Genomic DNA, 23,957 nt, shown 5'->3' with positions numbered 1-23,957 from the left:
TGTCAGATCCCCGTCTAATGTTTTTTCATGAGTGTGTGTGTGTTATTCTTTGCCTCAGCATGACTCCAAATGTAGTTTCAACCCAGCTCCCTGTCAAAATACTTATACAATAGCCCAACCACATCAGGACAAACACACACACACACACTCACACACACAGATATGTCGATACATATTTAATTCCTTCTGAATGTCTTCAACCATGACCATCTGTGTTCATACACTAACACACACATACAGTCACACAAACTTGGACTGATTGGAAGGGCAAGGTCACTTCCCATTGGCCAGAAGTCTAACCCTCGGTTTTCCAGGGCAGCCTTTTTCCTCTACTCCACTGCTGATAGGAAACTTAGATAGTCCGCTAAGCTCAGCAGAGACAAAAAGACTTTTCCTTCTCACCTCCCCAGACACTTGAAAACATCTTTCCATGTCCTCTCTCTTTATCCCTCTCCACTTCTTCTATCCTGCCCCACAGCATTAACTATTTGCCCCCTACCTGTCAGAGTGGAACGTGAAGGGGAGCCCAGGTGTGCTGCCCACCGGCACGCGATGAAGCCTGAGGTTTGGAGTTGTTTGACAGATAGGAAGTGACCTCGTGTCCCGCCTGCTTCCCGTATCACTCTTTATTTACCCCTCCACCAAGTTGTGTGTCGGACCGCCGGTCATGCTGTCCTCCAGCATCTGAAGTTCACTTCAACCTGCACCAGCCTGAGACCACACAAAGCTCTTTACTGAGAAGAAAAGCTCACACTGACCTACAAGCTCAGCCTCTATTTTTTATACCTAAAAAAACAAACAAACATAATTTTACCTGCTTTTTGATCAGTCTATGGGAAAAAGAGGCAAGAGGCATTTTATTTTAGATGTTTCTCCTAAAGTTGCTGAGGAGAGAGAAAAAATATGAGAAGAATGAGAGGATTGTTCACATATAGAGTAAAGGTGTGATCACATTTTGCCTAAATTCCATGTGGCAACAAATAGTCCATTTTCCATAGTAAATAATATAGTGAATTATGAAGCACTGCTCACACAGAAGCCGCTTTCAAACCAGCTTTTTGTTTGTGTGAACAACTTGAACGTAATTTAACCCCAAAGGAAAAATCGGTAACACTTTATTTTAAGGTGTCCTTATTAACCGTTACATGTACTTACTATTATAATAACAATTAACCACGCACAATCACATGCAAGTAACCCTAAACTAAACCCATATAGTAAGTACATGTAGTTAATTAATATAACAAATGTACACTGTAACAAGGACACCTTAAAATGTGTAGCCGAAAAAAAAACCTTGCGTAAAACTCCCAATCGCATGGATTCACATTGAAATGAATGGAATTCACCCAATTTCGCAGAGCAACACTTTAAGAAAAAAGAACTATAAAAATTTGATGAGAAAGATCATATTAGGGCTACATGATTGACTGAAACAAATCTGAAATTGCCATATGACAGGGATTTAATTAAATTAACATATGTAGCCTGCTGGTTGCAGAGTGAAGCGCAGCACTATGTTGTTTTACACACAAGCAGCTCTGAACAAAGATCACTGGAAAGAGAACAATGCCGGGAGACTGTAGGAGTGATTTTGGAAGGATGATGTTTTAGGGCAGGGTGCAGACAGGAACGCTGTGCTGAGAGTGAGTTGGACAAGCATTATGGAGGGTGGACGGTCCGGGAAAGGAAGAGAACCCACGAGCTGGAGCCAGTTAAGAGGAATATCAGGAAACTCCCCCCTCCTCAGTCAGGACCACCCCTCCCAGAGCCCTCTTCCTGCCAAAACTCAGCACACTTCCTCTGCAGCTATTGGGATTCCCACCTGGGACATTCCATCCATGAAATGTGCCTCGCTCTCTCTCTCTCTCTCTCTCTCTCTCAAAAATTATCTGTGTTTTATTTAAAAAATGTAGGCTACACATGGTTTTCCGCTCTTAAGTTTACGTTTCTCTTTCGGGGTTGAATTCACCGCCAGTTTTTACAATATTAGTCCATCTACAGTGTGCAAATATTCTATGAGTTTCGAGGAGATTCATTTCTTAAAGGGATTTCTGTCAGTTTAAGCTGGTTTCGCGCGCAACCCATCATTTGGCGCCCTTCTAACATTCAGATAACAATTTCAGTCAGCTAACAATCTTAAACACATACACACACACACACACACACACACACACACACACAAAAAGACTTAATTTAATTTTGTGTGAATATATGGCCTAATTAATAAAGTGATAATATTTGTGTTTTGTCGATGCGGTAGAGACAGTTGCTCCTCAAGAGCGACTTTTCGCGCTTTTTTTTAAACTTGTAATCTAACTTTTGTATTACTGAAACGTTGTATGAAAAATAAAAAATAAAAAATATATATAATAACATCTTAACCTTTTGTTTGAACTATTCCACCCTAATTACAACACCTCTATAATTAGGATCCTGTCCGCTCAAAAGTTTTGTGGGAGCTGAACACTTTGCGTTCTGAACACTAGAGGTCACTATATCACAAAGCAAAATGGTTCGATGCTCATAATCAGTCATTCCGTTCATTGTGAGCTACTTATTTTTTCAACACAAAACGGGCGATGTAGACAGGTTTTTCTTTACCCAGTTTCCTCTCAACTCAGAAAAAAGCCATTATCCTGATGAAATTAGCTAAATGAAATGACAGAGGAGCCAATGTGATGCGAATGAATATGCAGGGACTCGCAGGAAGGGTGAAAACACCAGGTTTCGTGACTTTGTGTCTGACCTTTTCGGAGAACGAGCTAATCCTGGGGTATAATAGACTCCGGCGCAGATATGGAAAGCGGCTGCTCCGTTATCTGAGTTGCCGTGGAGACCATCAGCGAGCGCGCGCCCGTGAAGATGCCGCTTTATTAAAAGGAGAGTTTGTATATATTGGAAAAAGGCGCTTTTTGTCATGAGTGTCACTCACGTGCACAGCGTTCCCCTCTCGATTGTAAATGGAAACCTGTCTCTTTTCTCTAAAATAACAAAATTCACTTCGAGCACGGTTAAGCAAACCAATCAATTCTTGTGCGCAGAAAAGGCCTCTCAGTCAGAGATCTAAGTCCAACATCTTCTCCAAACTAGAAATGATCACTTCAGCCTTCCCTCTAATGAAATGCCCAGTTGTTCATTAAATAAAACAATATAGCACAGAGTCTCTAAGCAGAGGTATCCTACTGAATCGGATCTGAATTGGCTTTCAAATTCAACAACAACAATAATATATAGGCCTAGACTCACTCTCTTATTAAAATAACTTTTAAATGTGTAAAACATATGTTTTATTAATTATAACAACATGTTTGTTTCAGTTTAACGTAATGACTTTTTTTATGTAGGCTACTTTCAAATTTTAAACTTTTTTTTTCATATCAGTTAAATTCTCTTTGGCACCACTTTTAATAATAATAATAAGGCAGTGGTTTCAGTTGGTTGCAGTTTTTTTGTGTCTTCTGGGGGAAATTTAAAATAAATTTGAACTGATTATTATTATTATTATAACTATTTTGTAATTCTTCCCATGCATTATGACGTCCACACTTTCAGGACAAGCGTTTCAATGGAATGAACTTAAGCGTTCATTAGCGATGAAACGAGTGTTTTAAAGCCTAATGCACGGGCTGATATTCGGTTACAGGACACTAGCGGCAGCTCTACTCCTGGAGATAACTCTGATGAGAGTAATTTCCACTGAAACCAAAATGATTTCTGACTATAAATGCCTAGAGATATTTTAAAGAGCAAATATCCTATTCCTATTTTTATTGTCTTTAGGCGACTCCCATAAACAAATGTTGCATTTTTTGACATGCTCTTTACAGCCTATTTATATGTAAATTATTGTTCATTTAAATCTAGCAAGAAGAATCCGCCTCTTATTGCTTTTTCGTCATTGCTCATTTACACAGTATGTTGCAAAGCGCTGTGTCCAGGGCCAAGTGTTTTCAGCTTTCTGCCTTCCAATTAATTTATAGGACTATCGATTTTATTTCCCATAAGAAAGACGTGCAGAAAAGGTGGGTAACGATACTGCTGATATCCACCGGATAAAGAAGGCAAAACAAGTGTTTGGATGAAACGAGCTAATTTCCCAACTAATTCAACACGTAACAGATCTAATGACAAGACAGAATAATCACGCAGATACCTATCAACAGTAGCGCTACAATATGAATGATAATGGCTGCATTGATATGTTAAGCGTGTGTACCTCGGCCCGTCCAATAAACTCGCTCAAACCCCAGCTAATATTGGCCCGAACACGTTAAATGTGTAAATATTTCTCCTTCGGGTAGCCTATCTGTCTCTATCACCCCTGCGATCTTCCTCCTCAAATGATGCATTAGATGCATTGAATGTATTTGTTGTGGCGGTTTGAAAAGGCGGTGATAATCTGGGGGAGAGAGATAAGAAACACCAATTTATTCAGCGCCATTTTAGACCCCGTTTCCAGCCTCGCTCGGTCCTGACACCTCCAGCGGTAAGCTGATAACGATTAGGCCATTTATTATCTTCACAAAGAACAAAGATTGCCTCACGCCGATGAAATATTACCCCCGGTAATAATCGGAAGGAGAGGGCCCTGGCATCTGATGCATGCATGTATAAATAATAACTTTAGAGCCCTTAAAAAAGGAATAAAATGATGAGAATACAATAAGAAATTGGGGGGGAAATTAAAAATAGAAACAAACCATAACAAATAATTTGATAACAAAAAAGGCTATTTTGTGTAAGTGTGGAATAAATGCGTTATCTAGCATAAAAATTTCTGGTTTGCCATTCACTATTTGGCGTTAATAATAAGGCATACGAGCTTGTAAACAGTTTTTCGGAGTAAAATGAGTCGGATTCTCGAGCACACTTTGACGCGGTGTGAACGCGCGGCTCCGCTGCGCCTTTGATGGACAAAGTCAAATGGAAATGTCACCGTGTCTGCACAGTGTGCTGCTGGAAAGGAGCAGGCGCCTTAAGCAGTCGCCTTTATTAGTCTAAAGTAGGATTTTTTTTAATGCGCTGGAGATGCAAGCTCGAGACTGATAAGCGCTTATCTCGCACGCATCATGAGTGAGCATCTTCTTCTGGTCAGACTGCAAAGCTTCTGTAAGCCCAGCACCTACTGCTCTTAACGCTTTCACATGACAAAAGACGCATTAATAAGATCTCTAATAAATCCGCACAGGCTGAATCCATCAAAAATATTTTTGTTTTGTAATAGCAACAACAGCAATAATAATGTTAGAAATGATGTTTAGTCAATCATGACAGAATAGTGCTCTTAATGATATGATTCCTCTTTGTTTTCGATTTAAATGAATAAGAGATTTAGAAAGGCAATTAAGGTGTTGTTAAAAGAAGCAATACCTATCACACTCGTGCTTAATTTTACTCGTCATTTAGGCTACCACTTTCATTTTTTATAAAGAGTTTACATCTCATGGTGCAATCGACAGCTGTTTGTCTAGGCGCAAAAGTTGCATGAGGCGGACAAAAACTAACATTTTATAGTTGTGCAAATTAAACTTAAGATAGAGCATCTAGAAATGTTTCCTCCAAAATTACGTATTTCGTCGTCAGAAATGTAAGAAATTGTAAGAAATATTCTCTCGTCATACTTGTAATAAGATATGATTAAGCTGGCTATGAAAAGACATGCCAACTTGTGTCATGATGACATTATCCTCACAAAGTGATAGGACTGATAACTGAAGCACTCAAATAGCAACCGATAAACACAATACAAAGCGAAGTTGCACTTGCCGGAAACTAAAATCTGTTATTCCATCTTTACAATATAAGTGCAAGACAAAGGGAAAACCAAGGATTTCTCAGAATTTTGATTTTTATCATAGGCTAATCCTAGGCCCGCTGTTTCACCATCACAGCAGCCAAAAGAAGTAGGCTAGTTTCTGATTTGACTGACTTGAATACTTCATCGCCCGTGGTCTCTTGAATGAATACAAAACAATAGCTGGCATTGGACATTGTTATTTTGATCATTCTACATAATGCAATTAATTTCTTTCAGAGTTCACTCCTCTCGCGCTCTCATTGTGCGCGTGCACTCTTGGGGGAAGCCGGGCGCGAGAGGCTGGAGCTGCACCTGCCCTGCCTGAGCCTCTGCACGCGAGCCCATGGTCTCGTGCCAGAGATTTACGGAGGCTTTGCATGTTTTAAAAGTTGGTGTTATGTGTGAGAGAGTTAAAACTGGCTGGGTTGGGGGAAGGCAAGGTCGACCGCAACATATTACAGACAAGATCAAGGAGGGATAGAATTCATTAGGATGGGAAGCCTAAAGGCGACTCATATTAAAAGTAAAGATTTACATATTCACACACTCAATCACACATCTGCAACATCGCAGTGATTAAACGAGAACTGCAATAATTAATGTACAAATGCATCGGTCTACTGTACTATTTATGATGGGGTTAGCTTTCACAATCATTCCTGCAATCCTATATAATATCAAAGAAAAAAAATCAGAAATGAAGTTTGCTCAACCTAATAAGAGTGACAGTCTTAGTTGCAAATCCTCACCGCATTGTTTGCAGGCGAAGGTCAAAATCTAAGAGCTATGCGCAAAGCCTTTAGCGACTGGGTCTTGTTTCATAATTATATGAGTGAGAACACCACACATAACAGCTTCAGCACAGCTTTTAACCATCAAAGCACGACCCGGAAGACCAGATTGGCTGACGCACGGCTACGTTGCAGCAGCCCTACTTTTGTGCCTCAAGTTTCGCTGTTTCCAGAGAGAGAGAGAGAGAGAGAGAGAGAGAGAGAGAGAGAGAGAGAGAGAGAGAGAGAGAGAGAGATGTGTCAGACACTACACCACATCGTAAGTCACTGAAGAAAGATCCACAGCGGAAGCATTCTGGAAAGACGCTTGTCTGTCTGGAAAGGTTGGCATCGAATGCTAGAGACGACTGTGTCCAGAGCCTCAGCGGAGCGCAGAGCACAACGAATCACTGCTACTCTTCCTTCAGAGACGGTACCACACGGAACTGGCCCCAGGACACATTTCTCTGCGAAATGTCAAGAGGAGAGAGCCTAATCATACACACTGGTAAGACGCGTTTTGCGTAGGCTATCATCCGACACAGCGAGCGTGAAGTCGAGTAAAACGAAGAGATTATTCACGCGATTTAGCGAGGTATTCATAAAGAGAACTGTAAATCCAAAATGGGCTAATTATGCTGCGTTTAATCCCATTTTAAATTAAAATTATTTTTGTAGTTTGATTACAGTTTAAAATGTGTTATAATAAAACAAAAAGACAAAAAAAATGCATTTAGTATGCCTGAATAATAGTAATAATAAATACATTAGATTGCATTAGATTTAAATAAAAATGTTGTTTATAGGTCATATTGTTTTACTAAATCCGTTATTTTTACGACCGCAGGCATTTTGGGTTATAATAATAATAAAAAAAAGACTAAAAGGACAGAGATTGTTACAGATCTTCATCTTCATATTTTCATGTTCACATGTGCTAATAGTATTCATATGATAGCTATTATAATATTTGTAAAATTATGATTTACTTATTTTAATTTATAACTACCATACCCTAACAATGCCCATGTTTATCTTTGTAAACAAGTTAAAATACAATCCAAATGCAATAATTTACACTGCTATCCTATAATACAAAACATATTTATTAATGAAACGAATACAATTTTACGACTTAGGCTATATAAAATAATGCACATGAAAAATACAATATAGAACATTTAAGATTTAATCCATTTCGATGTTCATCAAATCTAACCTTGGCATACAAAAATCGTAGGCTATGAAATAGCATGACTGTCTGCCAATATTTCAAATGAGCGTAATGATTTTTTTTTAATTTTTTTAATGATTATATTTGTGAAAGCGAATGTAATGTGTGTGAGTTGAGTTCTCTGGAATGCCCCAAGGACGCTTGCATTGGCCCACCTGTGCTGTTTATTTAAATCATTGACTTCAAGAGCTGTCAACCACAAAAGGAGGGCGGGCGCGCTGTCATCACCCTTCAGAATTATGACTGCCACATGATAATTTTCCGACTAAACTAACGCTTTCACTCAGAATAAGAACTTTACCCATTAAGTCGCACGAGACAAAAAGCGGCACGTAGCCTATAAGAACAAACAGAGCTAGAGGCATCGTTTAATACTGCTATATAACGCATGCACAAATATGAGACTTTTCTGCAAAATAATGTGGATTGTTGGATGAAATGAAAAGAGGGTGAAAGGCTTTGCTTTCAATCCCTGTTATCCATGCTTCAGCAGAGGACAGGAGGCTTGTGACTTTGCCTGCGCTTGTGTCTGCCCCCGAGTGCCCTGTCACAATCTAATTACCCGTGAGTAAAGGACAATACCGCTTCAGCTGGTCTCTGTCATTCCCACTATAACCCAGTGCCTGCTTATCTTCACAAACCCTTCTGCGCCGCTCTCTGCCCCCTCCTGTCCTCTTTTAACCCCACGGAGAATGATAAATGCGCGGTGAGGGAACGAACAGGCAAAGCCATTTCACGGCACCTGTTAATTAAGGGAATGATTGCCTCCATTTTCGCGGAGCTTGTTTCCAGCTCTCCCTGTTATTTTTGATGCAATTAATTTAAAGCGAATTAATGTGACATCAGAAACGTGATGTCATTGTCGTCGTCACAGTCACACATGGTGGACAACCCAACTTGTGTTACATAAGAAATAGAGTCTGAATTTGCAAACACACACACATACAGGTTTAAAGAAGTGTGAGTTAGAGTCCTCAGCCGGGGGTAACAACTCCAAGCCTAAATGCTAAGCCCCAAAAAGGACAACATCTTTTGTTTTAAAATTGAGAGCACTGGATTACCACAGGTATTTAGTTCAGGGATTCTCTAAAGAATATTTAGCCTCAGGTGAGTTAAAACAAGAGTCGGTATCAGTGCTAAAACTGGTTGCAATGGCATGGCTAGAGCTAGCTAGAAAAACACACAGTATAATAAATGCCATATTTGCGTAACTAAAAAGGTGGTAGCCACCTGGGACGGCATTTAGACCACTTAAATACACATTTACACGGTTTAATGCTGCACAGAAATGAACACAATTGATTTTTAAAAATAAAACATTTTAATATATTTCAAATATATATATATATTTTTTTTATTTTGCACTTTAATACTAATGGCGGAAGAGTGTCAATTACGGCTTTTATATGCCACTGCGTTTTACATAACATTTGGAGCAGCCTCATGTCGCCTTTGTAAAGAGTCTTTTTGTATAGGCTATTATTTTTGATTATGCAGTAGCACAGCACTCAGTCTGTGAAAAAGCAGTTATGACAAAGAGGCCATTTTAGACGCTTTAAGTTTACATCAACTTCCAATTATGTCTGCATAATCTGGTATTGCACCTTTTGAATGTAAGACTGTGTGTAAAATGGATCATTACATTGCAAAACTAAGCATCATATTATCCTGTACATTCTAATTTGCTGGCTTCGGGCTGCCAGGGCTTTTTGTGCTGTGTAGGGCCTCTGGCCAGAATTCAGTGTGCTAAAAAGGGATTTAAGCTTCTGATACTGAAGTTCTCAGTGCTGCATTAGTGCCTAAATTCATTATAAAAAGGGATTTAAGCATCTGATATTGAAGTTCTCAGTGCTGCTTTGGTGCCTAAATTCATTTTAAATATCATATATTTTTTATTTAATTATTATTATTTTTTTTATGCAGCTAAAAACACAAAATGCATAACAAGTCTTCCATGCTGAGTGCATTACATTCTATTTGTAGATAGCTTTGGAAAAGTCTTTTGTAGTCCATCTATATTTTTTCTCCTCCTTTACCATGATACTGTGACGTCAAGTCACGGCGTCAGAGTGGCGGCCGGTAGGGGCTCTGAGCTCGCGCTCCAATTATTGCCTGTCAATCATTATTGCTTCAGAAGAGAGCTCACAGACTAAAACTCCTGCTTTAAATAATAATAATAATAAATACTTATTATCCGATAGACACACCACAATTATTTCGAAAGTTGTTAAATTGTAAAAAATGAGTTAAAACGCAATTTCTCATCTGAAAACTGGTTCTTGGTGTAAAAGTGTTATTCCATTAAGAAAGCAAAATTACCAAAACAGTGTCTTTCTCGAAAGATAGTGCTGAACGAGCTGGAGCACCCTGGTAGACAAGTTTATCTTGTGTTCTCTTTGATTGATCCAGACAAGCTAAATGAATAATTAATATACACAAAGCGTTGCTACAAGCAGTTTGAGGCCACAGAGCTCCCAAAGGTGAGAAGCAGCTATCCAGTGGAGCACGTTTCTCCTCAGTATATTACATGCTATTCGTTTGGAAACAGTCAGTATGATTTTATGTTTAATAAATGTTTTTTTATTTTTTTTATTTTTTTTTTAATTGGAGTTTCAGCTGCATGAATTCCCAACAAATGTAAATCCTGTGGAATAGGAAAGATAACCTTTTTTTGACTGAATGGGATAGACAGGCAAATTTAACGTTGAGAGGTGAAAGCTATAAACTCTAAATGCAAATGAAGTCTTCAGCTGACTAACCTGCATCCACAGTTTATCTAAACGCTTATCAAGCTAATTGGCGACGTTCTGTCTTTCTGCCTGCGGTGGGCGAGCCTGCTGCTTGTTTTGCCACGAGATAATTGTAAGCAAGAATCAACGAAGCTGCCCTAATGGCCACCAATTGGCTCTATTTGGACCTGCCCATGCGACCTGTCGGCACCACCGAGAGCCGTCCCGCTATTAATATGTAAAGTGACGTTTGATCGCTCGAAACAGCATACAAAGACAGTGTTTTCACAAGAAGAATGTGGTGACAACTAATTTAAAACAATTAGACGCGCAAGAACAATAGCCCCAATTTAGAGACCATAAAATACTCCTCCCCAATCAATGCCTGAGGTGCCAGGACATGTGTTTGTTTGCTTTAGGCAAATATCTCATGATGATACAGGTTTTGTTGTATTAAGCAAATGTTAATGGTCAGGCAACAGGTCCTAATCACATTAATAAATTATTTAACAAAAGTTTATGATAAATGCAATAAATCCAGTTTATCAATAGAGGAAATTAAAGTCATTGCTGGTTGGCACCGTGATAAGACTTTTATTACTTTTATTGTATAACAGTCTACCATAGGCCTAGTCTACCATATGTCAGTTAATATAATATATATTAGTTGCAAATACAATTATTTTAAATCTTTTTTGCCTGGATAAACGTTCTGATGTAGTAGGCTATACAACCTCACATTTAGGCTACATTCATAATTTCAGGTCATTCTGCTCTCTTTAAATAAAAAAGACAACATTATCACCCATCACCAATGTGAAGCTCTAAAGAAAGGTATAAAGATCTCAATAAATCGCTCCGCTGAATTATGAGTCTCTCAACTCTCTGAATGTGGAGCACTAGGCCGAGAGTCGCCGTGGCAGTTCGGAAAGCAGATGTCCGAGCCAATGGCAGTCATCGCGATCTGCTATTGGTTAAGAGAGCCATCACTGCCAGTCCGTGACCCCGCCCATGTTCGTAAGATATGGAATCTACTGGCGCCAGATCCGACAGTACACAGGCGCAATTCATTAATGAGACTTCTCTCTGCTTCGGACAGCCGCACAGTTTTGTTTTTTTTAGGGAGAGTTTAACAATTGGGCTGTGGACAATTTAAACCAGTGGCGAATTACGAATGTCAGCAGACATCTTGAGGATTAACGTTCTTTGTACGTGAATAACACGGGGAAAATAAACCGAGGATTGCAGTGCTGAAATGCTACTTTGCGCCGTGAGTACTTTGGATAGTTCTTTAAAACTGCGTACGCTTGAGCCTGTAATGCAGCGACTTCGTTTTACAGGTTGCAACCCATATTTAGATAAAGTTCATATATCTATTGTACTAAATTAGATCTTATAAAAATCTTTAAATCTTAAATCTTGTAATATATTAAACGTAAAAAAAAAAACTGAGATGCATCTGTTTGTTTTTCTCTTACAGGTGTTCCTGAGCATTGTTGAAAGCAAAGAAGCAGGACCTCTATTTCTCCAAAAATAAGGGCATGTGCAAAAAGTGAACAGGGCATCACCAGCTGAAGCAGTAAGCCCACGACACATATTTTAATAATCTAAAGGACCATTGTGGTGCTCCTGGGTCTGTTAGCGTCCGAAAGGTTTTCTAGAAAACTTCCCAAAACATTTTCGAAGCGCGGACAATTTAGACATGGAGGTCGCGGCCGATCAGTCTCGATGGATGGCCCATCATCATGCGGTACTCAACGGCCAGCACCCAGAGTCCCATCATCACGGGCTTACACACAATTACATGGAGCCCATGGCCCCTCTTCTGCCCCCGGACGAGGTGGATGTGTTCTTGAATCACTTGGACTCGCAGGGGAACCCTTACTACTCCAATTCTCGGGCTAGAGTATCATACGGACAAGCACACGGTAAGATGCTTCTTTACGTAAAAAATTTAGTAGGCTAGATATTATATATTGAGGACAGAATTTATGTATTTTATGCATATGTCATTATGCAATTTCCTAGACATATTTCAATCACAAGTTAGGCTACATTTATCATGAAAAAAAAGGTTTTATAAATTACGTAATAGCTTAGGCTACTTGTTTATTTATTTAATAGGCTATATAAGTGCTAAATGTGAACTTATTTGGGAATCTGTATGAAATAGTAGGCCTATTGTTACTGATAAATATATAGGCTATATTTTTTATTTATATTTAACATCAGTATAAAATCTTGTCAATGTTTATGGCAAAATACATATTTTGTTTACGTGGTTCTTGCTTGTATGGTCTACTCTTGTGCTTAAATAAGTGCAATAAATAAACTAGACATTGTTGACATTATTTGGAAGCAGCTGGCTATATGTAAAACTAAATCTTTAGTAGGCTACAACCGTGTTGTGCGTGAAAGATTTCGATGACTTTTACTCTCACGGGCTTTGAAGTGAAACGTAGTGCGGCCTAAATACGGGACTTTCTTATGGCTGAGACGTCTCGATACTTAACTAAAGATATGCTAATGTAATTGGGTTTTTGTTGCTGTTGTTGTTGTTGTTGTTGTTGTTTTGCACAAAACTGTATTACCTACCTATGCCTATAACTGTTTGTCTGAAAGATACAGATTAGCCGAGAAAAAAAAAAGACTAAAATGTGTCAAAAATATTAGATATCGGGTTTCTTCTTTGCGGCGTGAACTGTCATCTCGTTGAGGTGCGTGTCGAAATGTAAAGATAAGAAGAAAAAGAACACGTCCAGCGAATGACTTGATGAGGAAAGGGAAGTTCGTGTCAGGGAGAGAGAGAGGGGGATCAAGGCATTTCCCGGATGCCAAATCAAAACGAAAAATTCCTGATGAACTTCTTAGTTCAAGTGTGTAATTTGTGCGAACAACAGGCTGCAGTTATAAGGCATTGTTAAAAAGTTATCGTTTGTCGGTTTTCTAATGAGCTTTACGTTTGTTTCTTGTTGGGAAAATCACGTCGAGGCGAAGGAAAATGTGTAAATGTTCGCGTGCAGTTTGAATTAAAAGGGTAAATCAACAACCGCGGTTTTGTGTGTTGCATAACTGTTATTTAAGTTTTATTTGATCTCAATGTCAAGTTTGTATTGTTCGAGTACGGAGACAACAGGTGAGAAGTGAACATTAGACATTTTGTTCTTTGATACAAACTAGTGTTTCGGCAAAAATAGCGGAGGAAATAGACATTTTGCTGGTAATTTTCATTTCGGATCGAGCTTTATGTTCGTTTCTTTCTTGTATTTCTCAGCTCGTCTCACGGGAAGTCAGGTCTGCCGGCCACACCTCATACACAGTCCCGGGATTCCTTGGCTGGACAGCGGCAAGGCAGCGCTCTCCGCCGCCCACCACAACGCCTGGGCGGTCAGTCACTTCAGCAAGCCTGGCCTGCACCCCGCCAGCGCCGGTTACCCGTGCAGCAGCAGCTCCAGCACCGCTCCCGTCTCCTCCCTCACATCCGCAACCCACTCCAGTCCACATCCCCTCTACAATTTCCCTCCAACCCCACCGAAAGACGTCTCACCGGACCCCGGCCCTTCTTCTCCGACCTCCACCACTGTAAGAATGGATGAAAAGGACTCCATCAAGTACCAAGTGTCCATCGCTGATGGGATGAAAATGGAGGGATGTAGTCCTCTTCGGGGAAGCCTGGCTATGAGCGCCCAAACACCGTCCACGCACCATCCCATCCCAACCTACCCAACGTACTCTCTTCCCGCGCCACACGAGTACGGCGGGGGTCTGTTTCATCCTGGTACCCTCCTCAGTGGATCCGCTTCAAGCTTCACACCCAAATGCAAAAGCAAGACGCGGTCGTGCTCAGGTGAGTTTCATTAGCTCTGACTCGACCATGAAGTGAAGAGTAGCCAAGACAGGCATGTTTAGAGAAACATTAGACTAGGGAGCATTTTAAAAGGCATCAATTGTCGAAATGTAACATTAATAAAGAACAAGAATATATGTGTAGGATTTCGTGTAATTCTTAAAAAAAAAAAATACAAATAATAAATAAATAAATAAATAAATAAATAAATATTAAATGTAGCCAAATACAAGGCGTCCTGAAAATTTTACTGGCCTAGAAATATAAATTTTCCATTACTTTTTTTTTCTCAGACACGTTTTCATTTTATATGGAGTTTATTTATTTATTTATTGTCTAATTAGATGAATTCAACTGACATTTTAGGAATCTCCCTCAAGGCAACTCTACACTGCAATTTTTGAATTATGGCAAGCACAAGTTTCAGCAGCTATTAAAAAATACCACACCAAAATACATCACAATTCGAAGGTGTCATTCCCAATACATAAAACAAGTATGCACAGAAGCTTATCATGCATAAACTGCTAACCAAAGACAACTGTGTAAACACTCTAAACACAAGTGCTCCACATACATCGATATTTGTTTACTTTAACTTATAATCGATATTTTTAAAAGTTACAACACACAAGTGTATTGCGTATTGCGTCAACCACGCTGAATTTAATTACTGGTGAAGACAATTCAGTTAAAATTACAGAAATTATAAAGTGAAAATAAATAAATAAATATACGTCTAACATTAAGTTAAAATATTGCAAGGGATCAGTCAACGAATGATTATGAGAACAAACACCAGTCTATGTAATAAAGCCTATCAAAGGTGTTGTAATAAAAATGGTTTGCACAAAATGACAAGTAAAACAAAATGAAAAGTGGGAAATTGTGCTTTGGCAGAAACTTTGCCTTTAATGATTAAAAACACAGGTACCTCCATAACCACAATTTTGTTTTTTGGTTAGGCCTGAATAATTATTTTAGTTGGCGGGTTGCGTGTTGTCTCACGCTGTGTTTTCCTTAAAATTTAGCCCTTATTGCGCTTAAAACGTTTAGGAGTCACGACGCGCTGGCTCCAGTCACATCCTGTATACCTTCAGCTGAACAAATCACGACATACTCCCCTCTCCGCCCTCCCACGACCCTAATACTAACAAAACCCCGGCGGGACAGGCCTTCACAGGCGAAAGGACCCTGCTGTTTGTGTGCTTATTTATGCACGACCTCGGCCTGATGCACTGCTAACCAAGACCTTTATTTTGATCTATTATTTAAAACACTTTTCATTAGAGTTACATTACACATATTGCTTATGCGGAGTTATAACTAAATTACATTTAAAATAATGTGTAAATACAAGTTGCTTCATAAATGAATGAATAGTACTAAATATTGTGTTTTTTTATTATTAACCTCAGAAATGCAAAACATGCCCTTATCATTGTTTTAACATTTTATGTAGGCTATTTATTTATTTAGCCAACCTATGATATGGAAAATATCTTGTTCTGAAAATATTGTTAGGGTTGAGTGTGCGGTAGTGAATGGAACCATTTTGAACTTCATAGTAAATTGTTTTTGATCATTCTTTAGCTGAAAAGATTCAATGTAAACAATCAAATCAGTCCTACAAACATGATTGAGCACTGACGAAAAAAAAAAAAAGTTAATTTATTTTAAAATTCATAAGATATGGATGGAAACATGCATTAGTGAACCTCCTCTAATTACTCACCCTATTTTCAGGGTGAGTAATTAGCACCCAGTACCAAGTTTCAGTAGGCTACATTTAAAATGCAAGTGATAGGCTACTTCTAAGCATATCAAGCCTAAAGAGAAAATGGAATGAAAATGACTGACTTACAACGCATCACATACACTTCAAAAGAGCATCCATTGTCCGGGTGGATTCTTTTCTCTGGTCAGGGTGGGACAGCGACTTTCTCACACATTATAATGTGAATAATGGAAAGGTGCTCAGGGGAGTGAGGAGGAAGAGCATATGAATTAAAGCGCACGGCCCTTTCCAGCAGGTTAGGGTGCTTTACTGTGATATGACACCTGAGAATAGGACAAGCCGGGACAGCTGGCTGATAAACGGGTGTGAGGATGTATTGCATAGAATTTAACTCACATTTTAATCACTTTCTTGTCTTGAAAATATTGTGTTGCTCATTTTTCACATAGTCACACAGTGACAAAAATGTTATTTCATCCACAAACCCATTCACGCTCACAAATTCCGATATCAGTTATGTAATACATCCCTCTCAAATGAGAGATTCCAGTGTTGATGTCATGTTAGATATTGTCTAATTAACTTGGGAGTTGTTTTTCTTTGCCCAGACCGTGTCTTTGCATGACCCTGTGTTCCTGTATTGTAGATGGAGTGTGAACCTCTTAATTATATAAATTTCCCTTTGCTTTTCCTCCACTTGAATTCTGCACAGAGGGGCGTGAATGTGTGAACTGCGGAGCCACCTCCACCCCGCTGTGGCGGCGGGACGGAACGGGCCACTACCTCTGCAACGCGTGCGGCCTGTACCACAAGATGAACGGCCAGAACCGACCCCTTATCAAGCCAAAGCGCAGACTGGTGAGTCGATGAGCCCTCCAGAATTCTTTCAGTTCCACCACACGCATGAGAAAGAGGGCTAAATAGGAGCACTGAGCAGAAAGCCTGAGCACAATTCCAGGAAAGTTATATTTTCCCTATAATCTTCCTGGAATTGTTTGTCGCCCTCACCCCCTGGTGATCCCCTACTCGGCCTGTTACAATACTGCTACTATTGCCATTGTTCCCGCTATCATTATTGCTTCTAGTTCTGATACTGTCACTGATACCAATGCCCATGCCGGTACAATTATCACCACTCCACACGGAGAGAAACCTGTTGCCGCACTATTGTCTGAGCGCATCTGTTTAGATCTACTTTTTTCTGGTGGTGTTTAGAAAGCCACATGCCATTGGTTTTGTTTTGTGTGGCTGGCTTATGATTCAGGTTCCATTTTAGAATCGCTGCCAGCATGATTATCTCGTTTAATCTTGATGAACTGTTTAAAAGCAGATTTTGTCTTTGTGATTTTTGATTTGATTTATCTTAATGGCTCTTTGCACTGAGATGTTTGACAAAAAGCTAAACTAAAGTTTCAAGATCATCTTGCTGTTTTCTTGAGAAATCGTTAAGATGTGTGAAAAATCAAACTTGATTAAGCTTTGGTTAATTAATTAATCTCCTTTTTTTTCTGTGGTTCATGGACAGCTTGTAAAAGAATGCTCCTCTGTGCGTTTATTTAAATATAAATCATATCTTGTTAGAATAAAATACCTGGACAGGATGACCATTTTTTCAGCATCAGGATTCGATATAAACCGATTAATTTTCAAAGAATACAATCTAATTATATATATATATATATATATATATATATATATATATATATATATATATATATAGATTTATATATATATATATATATATATATATATATTTTCACATAATCTTATCCTGAAACTCTATATCTCTACCTCTGTCTCTTTACTCTGTTATTGAGCCATTTTTCCAGTCTTTCAAAGCATGATGTAATATTATTATAGAGATTCATTTTGGAGACACAACAAGCAGTTTAATTGAGTGAGACCGTCTTTTTCTATCAGCCATGTGTCATAATTTAATTTTCACTTGGCTAAGTGACCGTCAGAGTGTAAATTCAAGCGTCTCAGTGGGAATCTTATTTCCAGTGTTGTAAAAGAGACACTGCATTGCAGGAGAACCGTGAGCTTTGCACAGAATTACAAATAGTGACATATTCAAAGAGGGTCTATAAGATTTTAAGAATACAATTCCTTATTATGATGATCATTATTATTTTTAGCAGTGGTAGGTCTAACATAGCTGAGGGTTTTTTTCCCCTCTTAAGTTTCTTTCTGTCTTTCTCTATATGTTCTCATGGTGAAAAAAGGCCACAGGGTTTTCCATGGAGTCAGTGTGCTGGCCCATGCTTTTGCATTTTGGGCTGAAGTGTTTTCAGAGCGCTGTTCAAAGGCCATCCAGTTGTTTCCTATCCGGATATCTGCCCGGGCCGATAAGGAAGCCAGGCTCCCGGGTGTTTCCGTCTTCAACAAACCCGGTTGAATTTTCTCTGGCCCCGGCAGGCCCGAGTGACATCTACTGTAAAGCGATTATCAGAGCACTGTGTGTGAAGGGGCTTGGGCAGGGATTGGAAAATAAACGGATTTATACTCTTTGCTCTCTTGTTTGTCATGCTCGACTGGCACTGAGTTGAAGTATCGGAATGTGTGTGTTTTTGTTGTCGTCTGCGTTTTGTTTAATTTTATTCACAGCGGCGTTTTTTTATTCAGATCCGTTTTTTTTTATTATTGTTTTTTTTTTTTTTTTTTTTTTTTTTTTTTTTTTTTTTTTACAAAAGCTCAATATAAATTATGTAAATCGTTAACGAACACAAACTGCTAATGCTATATGTGTTGGACCGCGGGGAAATTGCGTTGTAAATGTTTCTCGTTATGTGTGAAAAATTGATCCGTGATGGACAAAAAGCTAACAGGGGATTGATGACCCGGCTTTGCAGTCGCCACGCCCACTAACGCGTTTGATTCTGGGCATCAAGGGGAGCAATGTATCTAAACATGAGAAATTAATGACTTGTTTAATGTATTTACTGAAATATGTCAGAATGTATTAGTTACAGGTCAGAATAAAACGAATTTCACCGGGCACAGTTTTTTCTAATCAAGGTACAATTGGAAAATTGAATTTAGCGTGTTTATAAATGCACAGAACAGGCTAGCCTATATTTAATTAACCCAAACACGGAGGCGACCCCCCTGTAAGAGATTTCATATGTGCAGGCCGCGTTTGCTTTAATGTTATTTGGGGATATTTTGAAATGCTGTCTGGTGCAGAATACGTCACCATCAGATTCGTTTCATGAATTCATTTACTTCAACCCAAAGCAACCCTTGATTGCTATTACAGCAGGAATGAAGTGCTTCTGTAAAAAAAAAAAAAAAAAAAAAAAAATCCACATAAAAATTCCTACTTAACTAGGCCTAATAGCTATAATGCAGTTGCCTATATTGGCTATTTACGGTTGTCGAGAAACATTGAAACTTCACGCAATAGCCTGATCAGAATAACACGCTCATCCATGGAATGTGTAAGTTTTAACATAGCCACAGCCTGTTTAGTTACCCAAGGGACTGTTAAAAAATGTATAGGCTACAATGCCGTTTTGTATAATGGATGTTTTAATTTAGCACACAGCATTGAATATTTTTTGTGTTTTCTTGTCTACAGTCTGCTGCGAGGCGAGCTGGCACCTGCTGCGCGAACTGCCAGACAACCACGACCACTCTGTGGCGGCGCAACGGGAACGGTGACCCGGTGTGCAACGCCTGCGGGCTCTACTACAAACTCCACAACGTGAGTATTAAGAGCCGCAAACACTGAGAGTGACAGCGAAGTGGTCAAGTGGGCGGACAGCTTGTATCGATTGAGGAGAGGGAAGACTGAGGCCGGGGACGCAAAGCCGGCTTTCCCTGTCAGACAGAGCCCGTTGACCGTTTTCTTTTTAGATTAATCCAGCTTTGTTTCAAAGGAGGGCGTTATTCCCGGGAGGGACGGCAGGGCGGGTCTGCTATTCAAGATACGGCGTCAGTTATAGGCTATCAATTCGGAGTTGTCTGAAACTAGCCTTTTTAATGTTAAGCTTGGCTGCGATCTATTTAGCAGACGAATAAATACATTTCACCTTAATGAAACAAGCGAAACAAAGGAGGAAAGAGAAAAAAAACGGAATTGTGTGACAGCTGAGCTGCTGAATTTTTTTTTTTTTTTGTCGATGTCTAGTTGTCGTTTGAAATTCAACCCTGAAAGCATAAAAGACCACATTATACACTTTGATGTAGGCTATAATTTGTGTAAATACTACATCTAATAAATGCGTAATTTACGCAATGAATTTTAGAGAACATTTTCGGTGCCATGGATAGAAGGTTATACATTTTTATTTATAAAGAACATACATTTTGTTATATGTGACCCTGGACCACAAAACAAGTCATAAGGGTCAATTATTTGAAATGAAGGTTTATACGTCATCTGAAAGCTGAATAAATAAGCTTCCCATTGATGTATGGTTAGGATAGGACAATATTTGGCCGAGGTACAACTAGCCTGTTTGAAAATCTGAAATCTGAGGGTGCAGAAAATCAAAATATTGAGAAAACCGCCTTTAAAGTTGTCCAAATGAAGTCCTTAGCAATGCATATTACTAATCAGACATTAAGTTTTGATATATTTACGGTAGAAAATTTACAAAATATATTCATGGAACATGATCTTAACATCCTAATGATTATTGGCATAAAAAAAAAAAATTTTTTTACCTATAATAATATACCTGCGTGACCTAAAACTGGTTTTGTGGTCCAGGGTCACATATATTTGTGAAAATATACAATATAATAAAATTATAGTTAATAAAGTTTTTATTGTAACATATAAAGATACAGTTATGATCTTTGTTGATGTGTTTTCTTGGTTACTGTTCTCATAAGTAAATTTAATAAACTTAAAAACATTTAAAAAGTATCTATGCTTATGCAAAACCTCCATCCTATTTTATTTTTATTTTTTTAGTTCCTTTGTGCTCATCATTAACCTACACTATCTCTTTTCTTATAGGTCAACAGGCCACTGACCATGAAAAAAGAGGGCATCCAAACACGCAACCGAAAGATGTCCAGCAAGTCCAAGAGGTGTAAACGATCTGGCGAGTGTTTCGAGGAGCTCTCCAAGTGCATGCAGGACAAGACCTCTCCGTTTGGCAGCGCCAGTGCTCTGGCAAGCCACATGCCACACATGGGCCACCTGCCACCGTTCAGCCATTCTGGACACATGCTGCCCACTCCGACTCCCATTCACCCCACATTCAGCCACCCTCACCATTCCAGCCGCTCTCCCGCCTGGGCCGAACCTCACTGAAGACCCACGCTCGCTCGCATCCCCTCGACAGGGGCTTTGCGTTAGCTCCTCCATACTGAAAATCTCCACGCACCTCCCTGCCCTCCCGTAAAGAAATCTTCCTCAGATGAGGGACGTGAAGGGGTTCGTTTCGGGTTCGTTTCCTGCTTGGACACTGTCGAGGAAGGTGTCATCTCATCAACAACCACGTCAGCTTGTATAGAGGACGGTTTGCGTGTTTAAGAAGCACCTCTCCCTTCTAGACACTGAGGACCTTCACAGACAGAGCAGAGGGAGAGAGAGCTATCTTTGCTTTTAGTTTTTGTTACGTTTTACTGAGTCACTTTGGTACTGTCCTGAAAGAGAGGATGTGTCTTTGCAGATTCACTGTGTGGCAGTTCCTTCTCAGAAACTCTCTAGTTTAAGGACTCGCTCTGACTCTCTGCGTACATGACGAGTCAAAGAAAGAGAGACAGAGAGAGAGAAGACCACTAAGTTTATCCCCTCCTAACATGCTGGAATACACCCCCCTCGGGCATGATTCCCTCTGAATGGACTCTATGGATACGACATACAGTACAAGCAAAGAAATGTTTATAAAGGTTAATTGTTATTATAGTTATTGTTATTATGATAATTTATTTTCACTCTTTATCTCTTAATTTCGCTTTCCTCAGAACACATTGTTATATAATAAATATTATTTGATTGTTATTGATTAAAAAAAACAAAAAAACACTGACCTATCCTAGCCAAGGTGATGTTGCTGAGCTGTACGTTTTTATCATTTTCCATTACACAAATAAAGGAAATAAAGTTTTAATACTTCATCCTTTCCCTGAGTACTTCCTTGTTAACATTTTGTGAAAGCAAAGTACAGTCAATCTTCTTCTCAAACAGAGACGTTTCTGCGGCTACAGGCTGGTTTGATCATTTATGTTTCCGATTCCAGGGCATCGTATTTCCAACCAGTTACTATAGTTTAACATGAGAAACGCACACAAATGCCAAAACATGCACAAGGCCAAACACAAAAACACCCAAGCGCTCGGATACGCTGCTGTTCCATATACTAAGTGTCAGAGGGAATTTCACCTAGGCATCGCTGAGCCCTAGAAGGTAAGCGATATCAGATGCACAAGCTAAGTGCTTGAACTGCAGTCCGTCTGGGGAAGAAGGAGACCTCTGTGGCACATAAGTCCCCCGGGGTGCTTCGGTTTGACCCAGACAACAGTCTCCAAACATTGGGAGGAATGGGGGGTTCCAATCACACGCAAATGGGAAGAGCCATACTGTACAGAATGCTTTTAGAAGGACGAATTTGTTGTCCCTGTGTCCTCCTTTTCATCTGACCTACTCAACCCCCTTGCTTTTGGCTTGTCTTTCTGGAGCCAAAGGAAAAGTAAGCAAAAGGACAGCAAGTTTTTTGGTGGGAGAAAGAGAAATTGAGACAAAAGAGAGAGAGAGAGAGAGAGAGAGAGAGAGAGTAGAGGAAGGAAAGGCAATCAGTCCAGTCCATGAACAAACACGTGGGGTGGGGGGGGCAGTTTGGAGCCTTCTCCCACAGATGTGCTTGCAGCTGAGGCTTGCAGGAAACAGCTCTTAACCCAGTCTTATTTTCAAACTATTTAACCCAGTGCGGCGACTGAGGAAACCATCAGCCTAGCCAACAGTTAATGAGAGAGACCCAACAAGAGCACAGACCACGCTGAGAAGGGCCGACTTCAGGTCAACACTGACTATAGCACAAGTGCAGATATGCCCATCCCCCACCCAAATGATCACACCCCCTCTATTCTATTCTATTCTATTCTATTCTATTCTATTCTATTCTATTCTATTCTATTCTATTCTATCAGTCATTTACTGAGGTATCAGTCTATTGGTGTCCTGATTAATCTTCAGCGTTTTCTGAAAGCCAGGGCCATTTCAATCAAAAATAAAAATTCTTTACTCATCATCAAGTTGCTCCAAACGAATTAGATTTCAATACACAAATTAAGCAATTTTTTAATTAAACCAATGGATATCTATCCCTTCCTTGAAAATTAAATCCACCGAAATGTTAATGCTTCAAAAAGTTCCTAAAAAAACAATGTAAAAGTTCACCCATATAAATTGAGAGCGTTGAACAAAATCTTCGAAAGAGGCACAATTGCTTTATATGATGAACATATTAAATTTAGGATTTTATTCTCATAGAAACTTTGATCAGTACACATACACAGAGCACATCAAAAATGGTAAACATAACCTCAGCCGTACTTGCTTGACAGATGAGAAAAGAGCTAATTTGTTTTTGCGCATCAAACAAACACGTTTTTAGTTTAACAAATTTGGAAACTGATTCCTGTTGAACTTGTGAAACCATAAGTTCTTAAAAATATGTATTTATGATTTAAATATAAGTCACAAATTTGTCATTTACTCACCTTGATGTTGTTCAAAACCTATGAGACTTTCTTTTTTCTCAGATAGGATACAAAAAAAGATATTACTTTCTTTAAGGGGTCAAATGATGCGATTTCAAATTTTCCTTTCTCTTTGGAGTGTTACAAGCTGTTGGTGAATGAAGAAGATCTCTGAAGTAG

At 39.2% G+C, this 23,957-nt stretch overlaps 1 protein-coding gene across 4 annotated transcripts; it reads left to right on the top strand.

Moving 5' to 3' along the window:
* The first annotated feature begins 6,805 nt into the window (after positions 1-6,805).
* On the top strand, positions 6,806-22,196 carry gata2a (GATA binding protein 2a). 4 transcript variants are annotated; one of them, XM_042733667.1, is made up of 6 exons: positions 6,806-7,078; positions 12,014-12,461; positions 13,808-14,380; positions 16,819-16,976; positions 19,699-19,824; positions 21,088-22,196. In XM_042733667.1, the coding sequence occupies exons 2-6, from the start codon at positions 12,236-12,238 to the stop codon at positions 21,385-21,387; spliced, it is 1,383 nt and encodes a 460-aa protein (XP_042589601.1). In that variant the 5' UTR covers positions 6,806-7,078; positions 12,014-12,235; the 3' UTR covers positions 21,388-22,196. The 4 variants fall into 4 exon arrangements, with proteins under 4 accessions (XP_042589601.1, XP_042589600.1, XP_042589602.1 ...); XM_042733666.1 differs by lacking the exon at positions 6,806-7,078 and adding an exon at positions 11,462-11,803; XM_042733668.1 differs by lacking the exon at positions 6,806-7,078 and adding an exon at positions 11,465-11,803 and having other exon boundaries at positions 16,831-16,976.
* Positions 22,197-23,957: the final 1,761 nt, after the last annotated feature.

The sequence above is a fragment of the Cyprinus carpio genome, chromosome B11, assembly GCF_018340385.1.
Source record: "Cyprinus carpio isolate SPL01 chromosome B11, ASM1834038v1, whole genome shotgun sequence".
Classification (NCBI taxonomy): domain Eukaryota; kingdom Metazoa; phylum Chordata; class Actinopteri; order Cypriniformes; family Cyprinidae; genus Cyprinus; species Cyprinus carpio.
The sequence above is the reverse complement of the archived record's forward strand: the minus strand, read 5'-3'. Positions and strand labels throughout refer to the sequence as shown.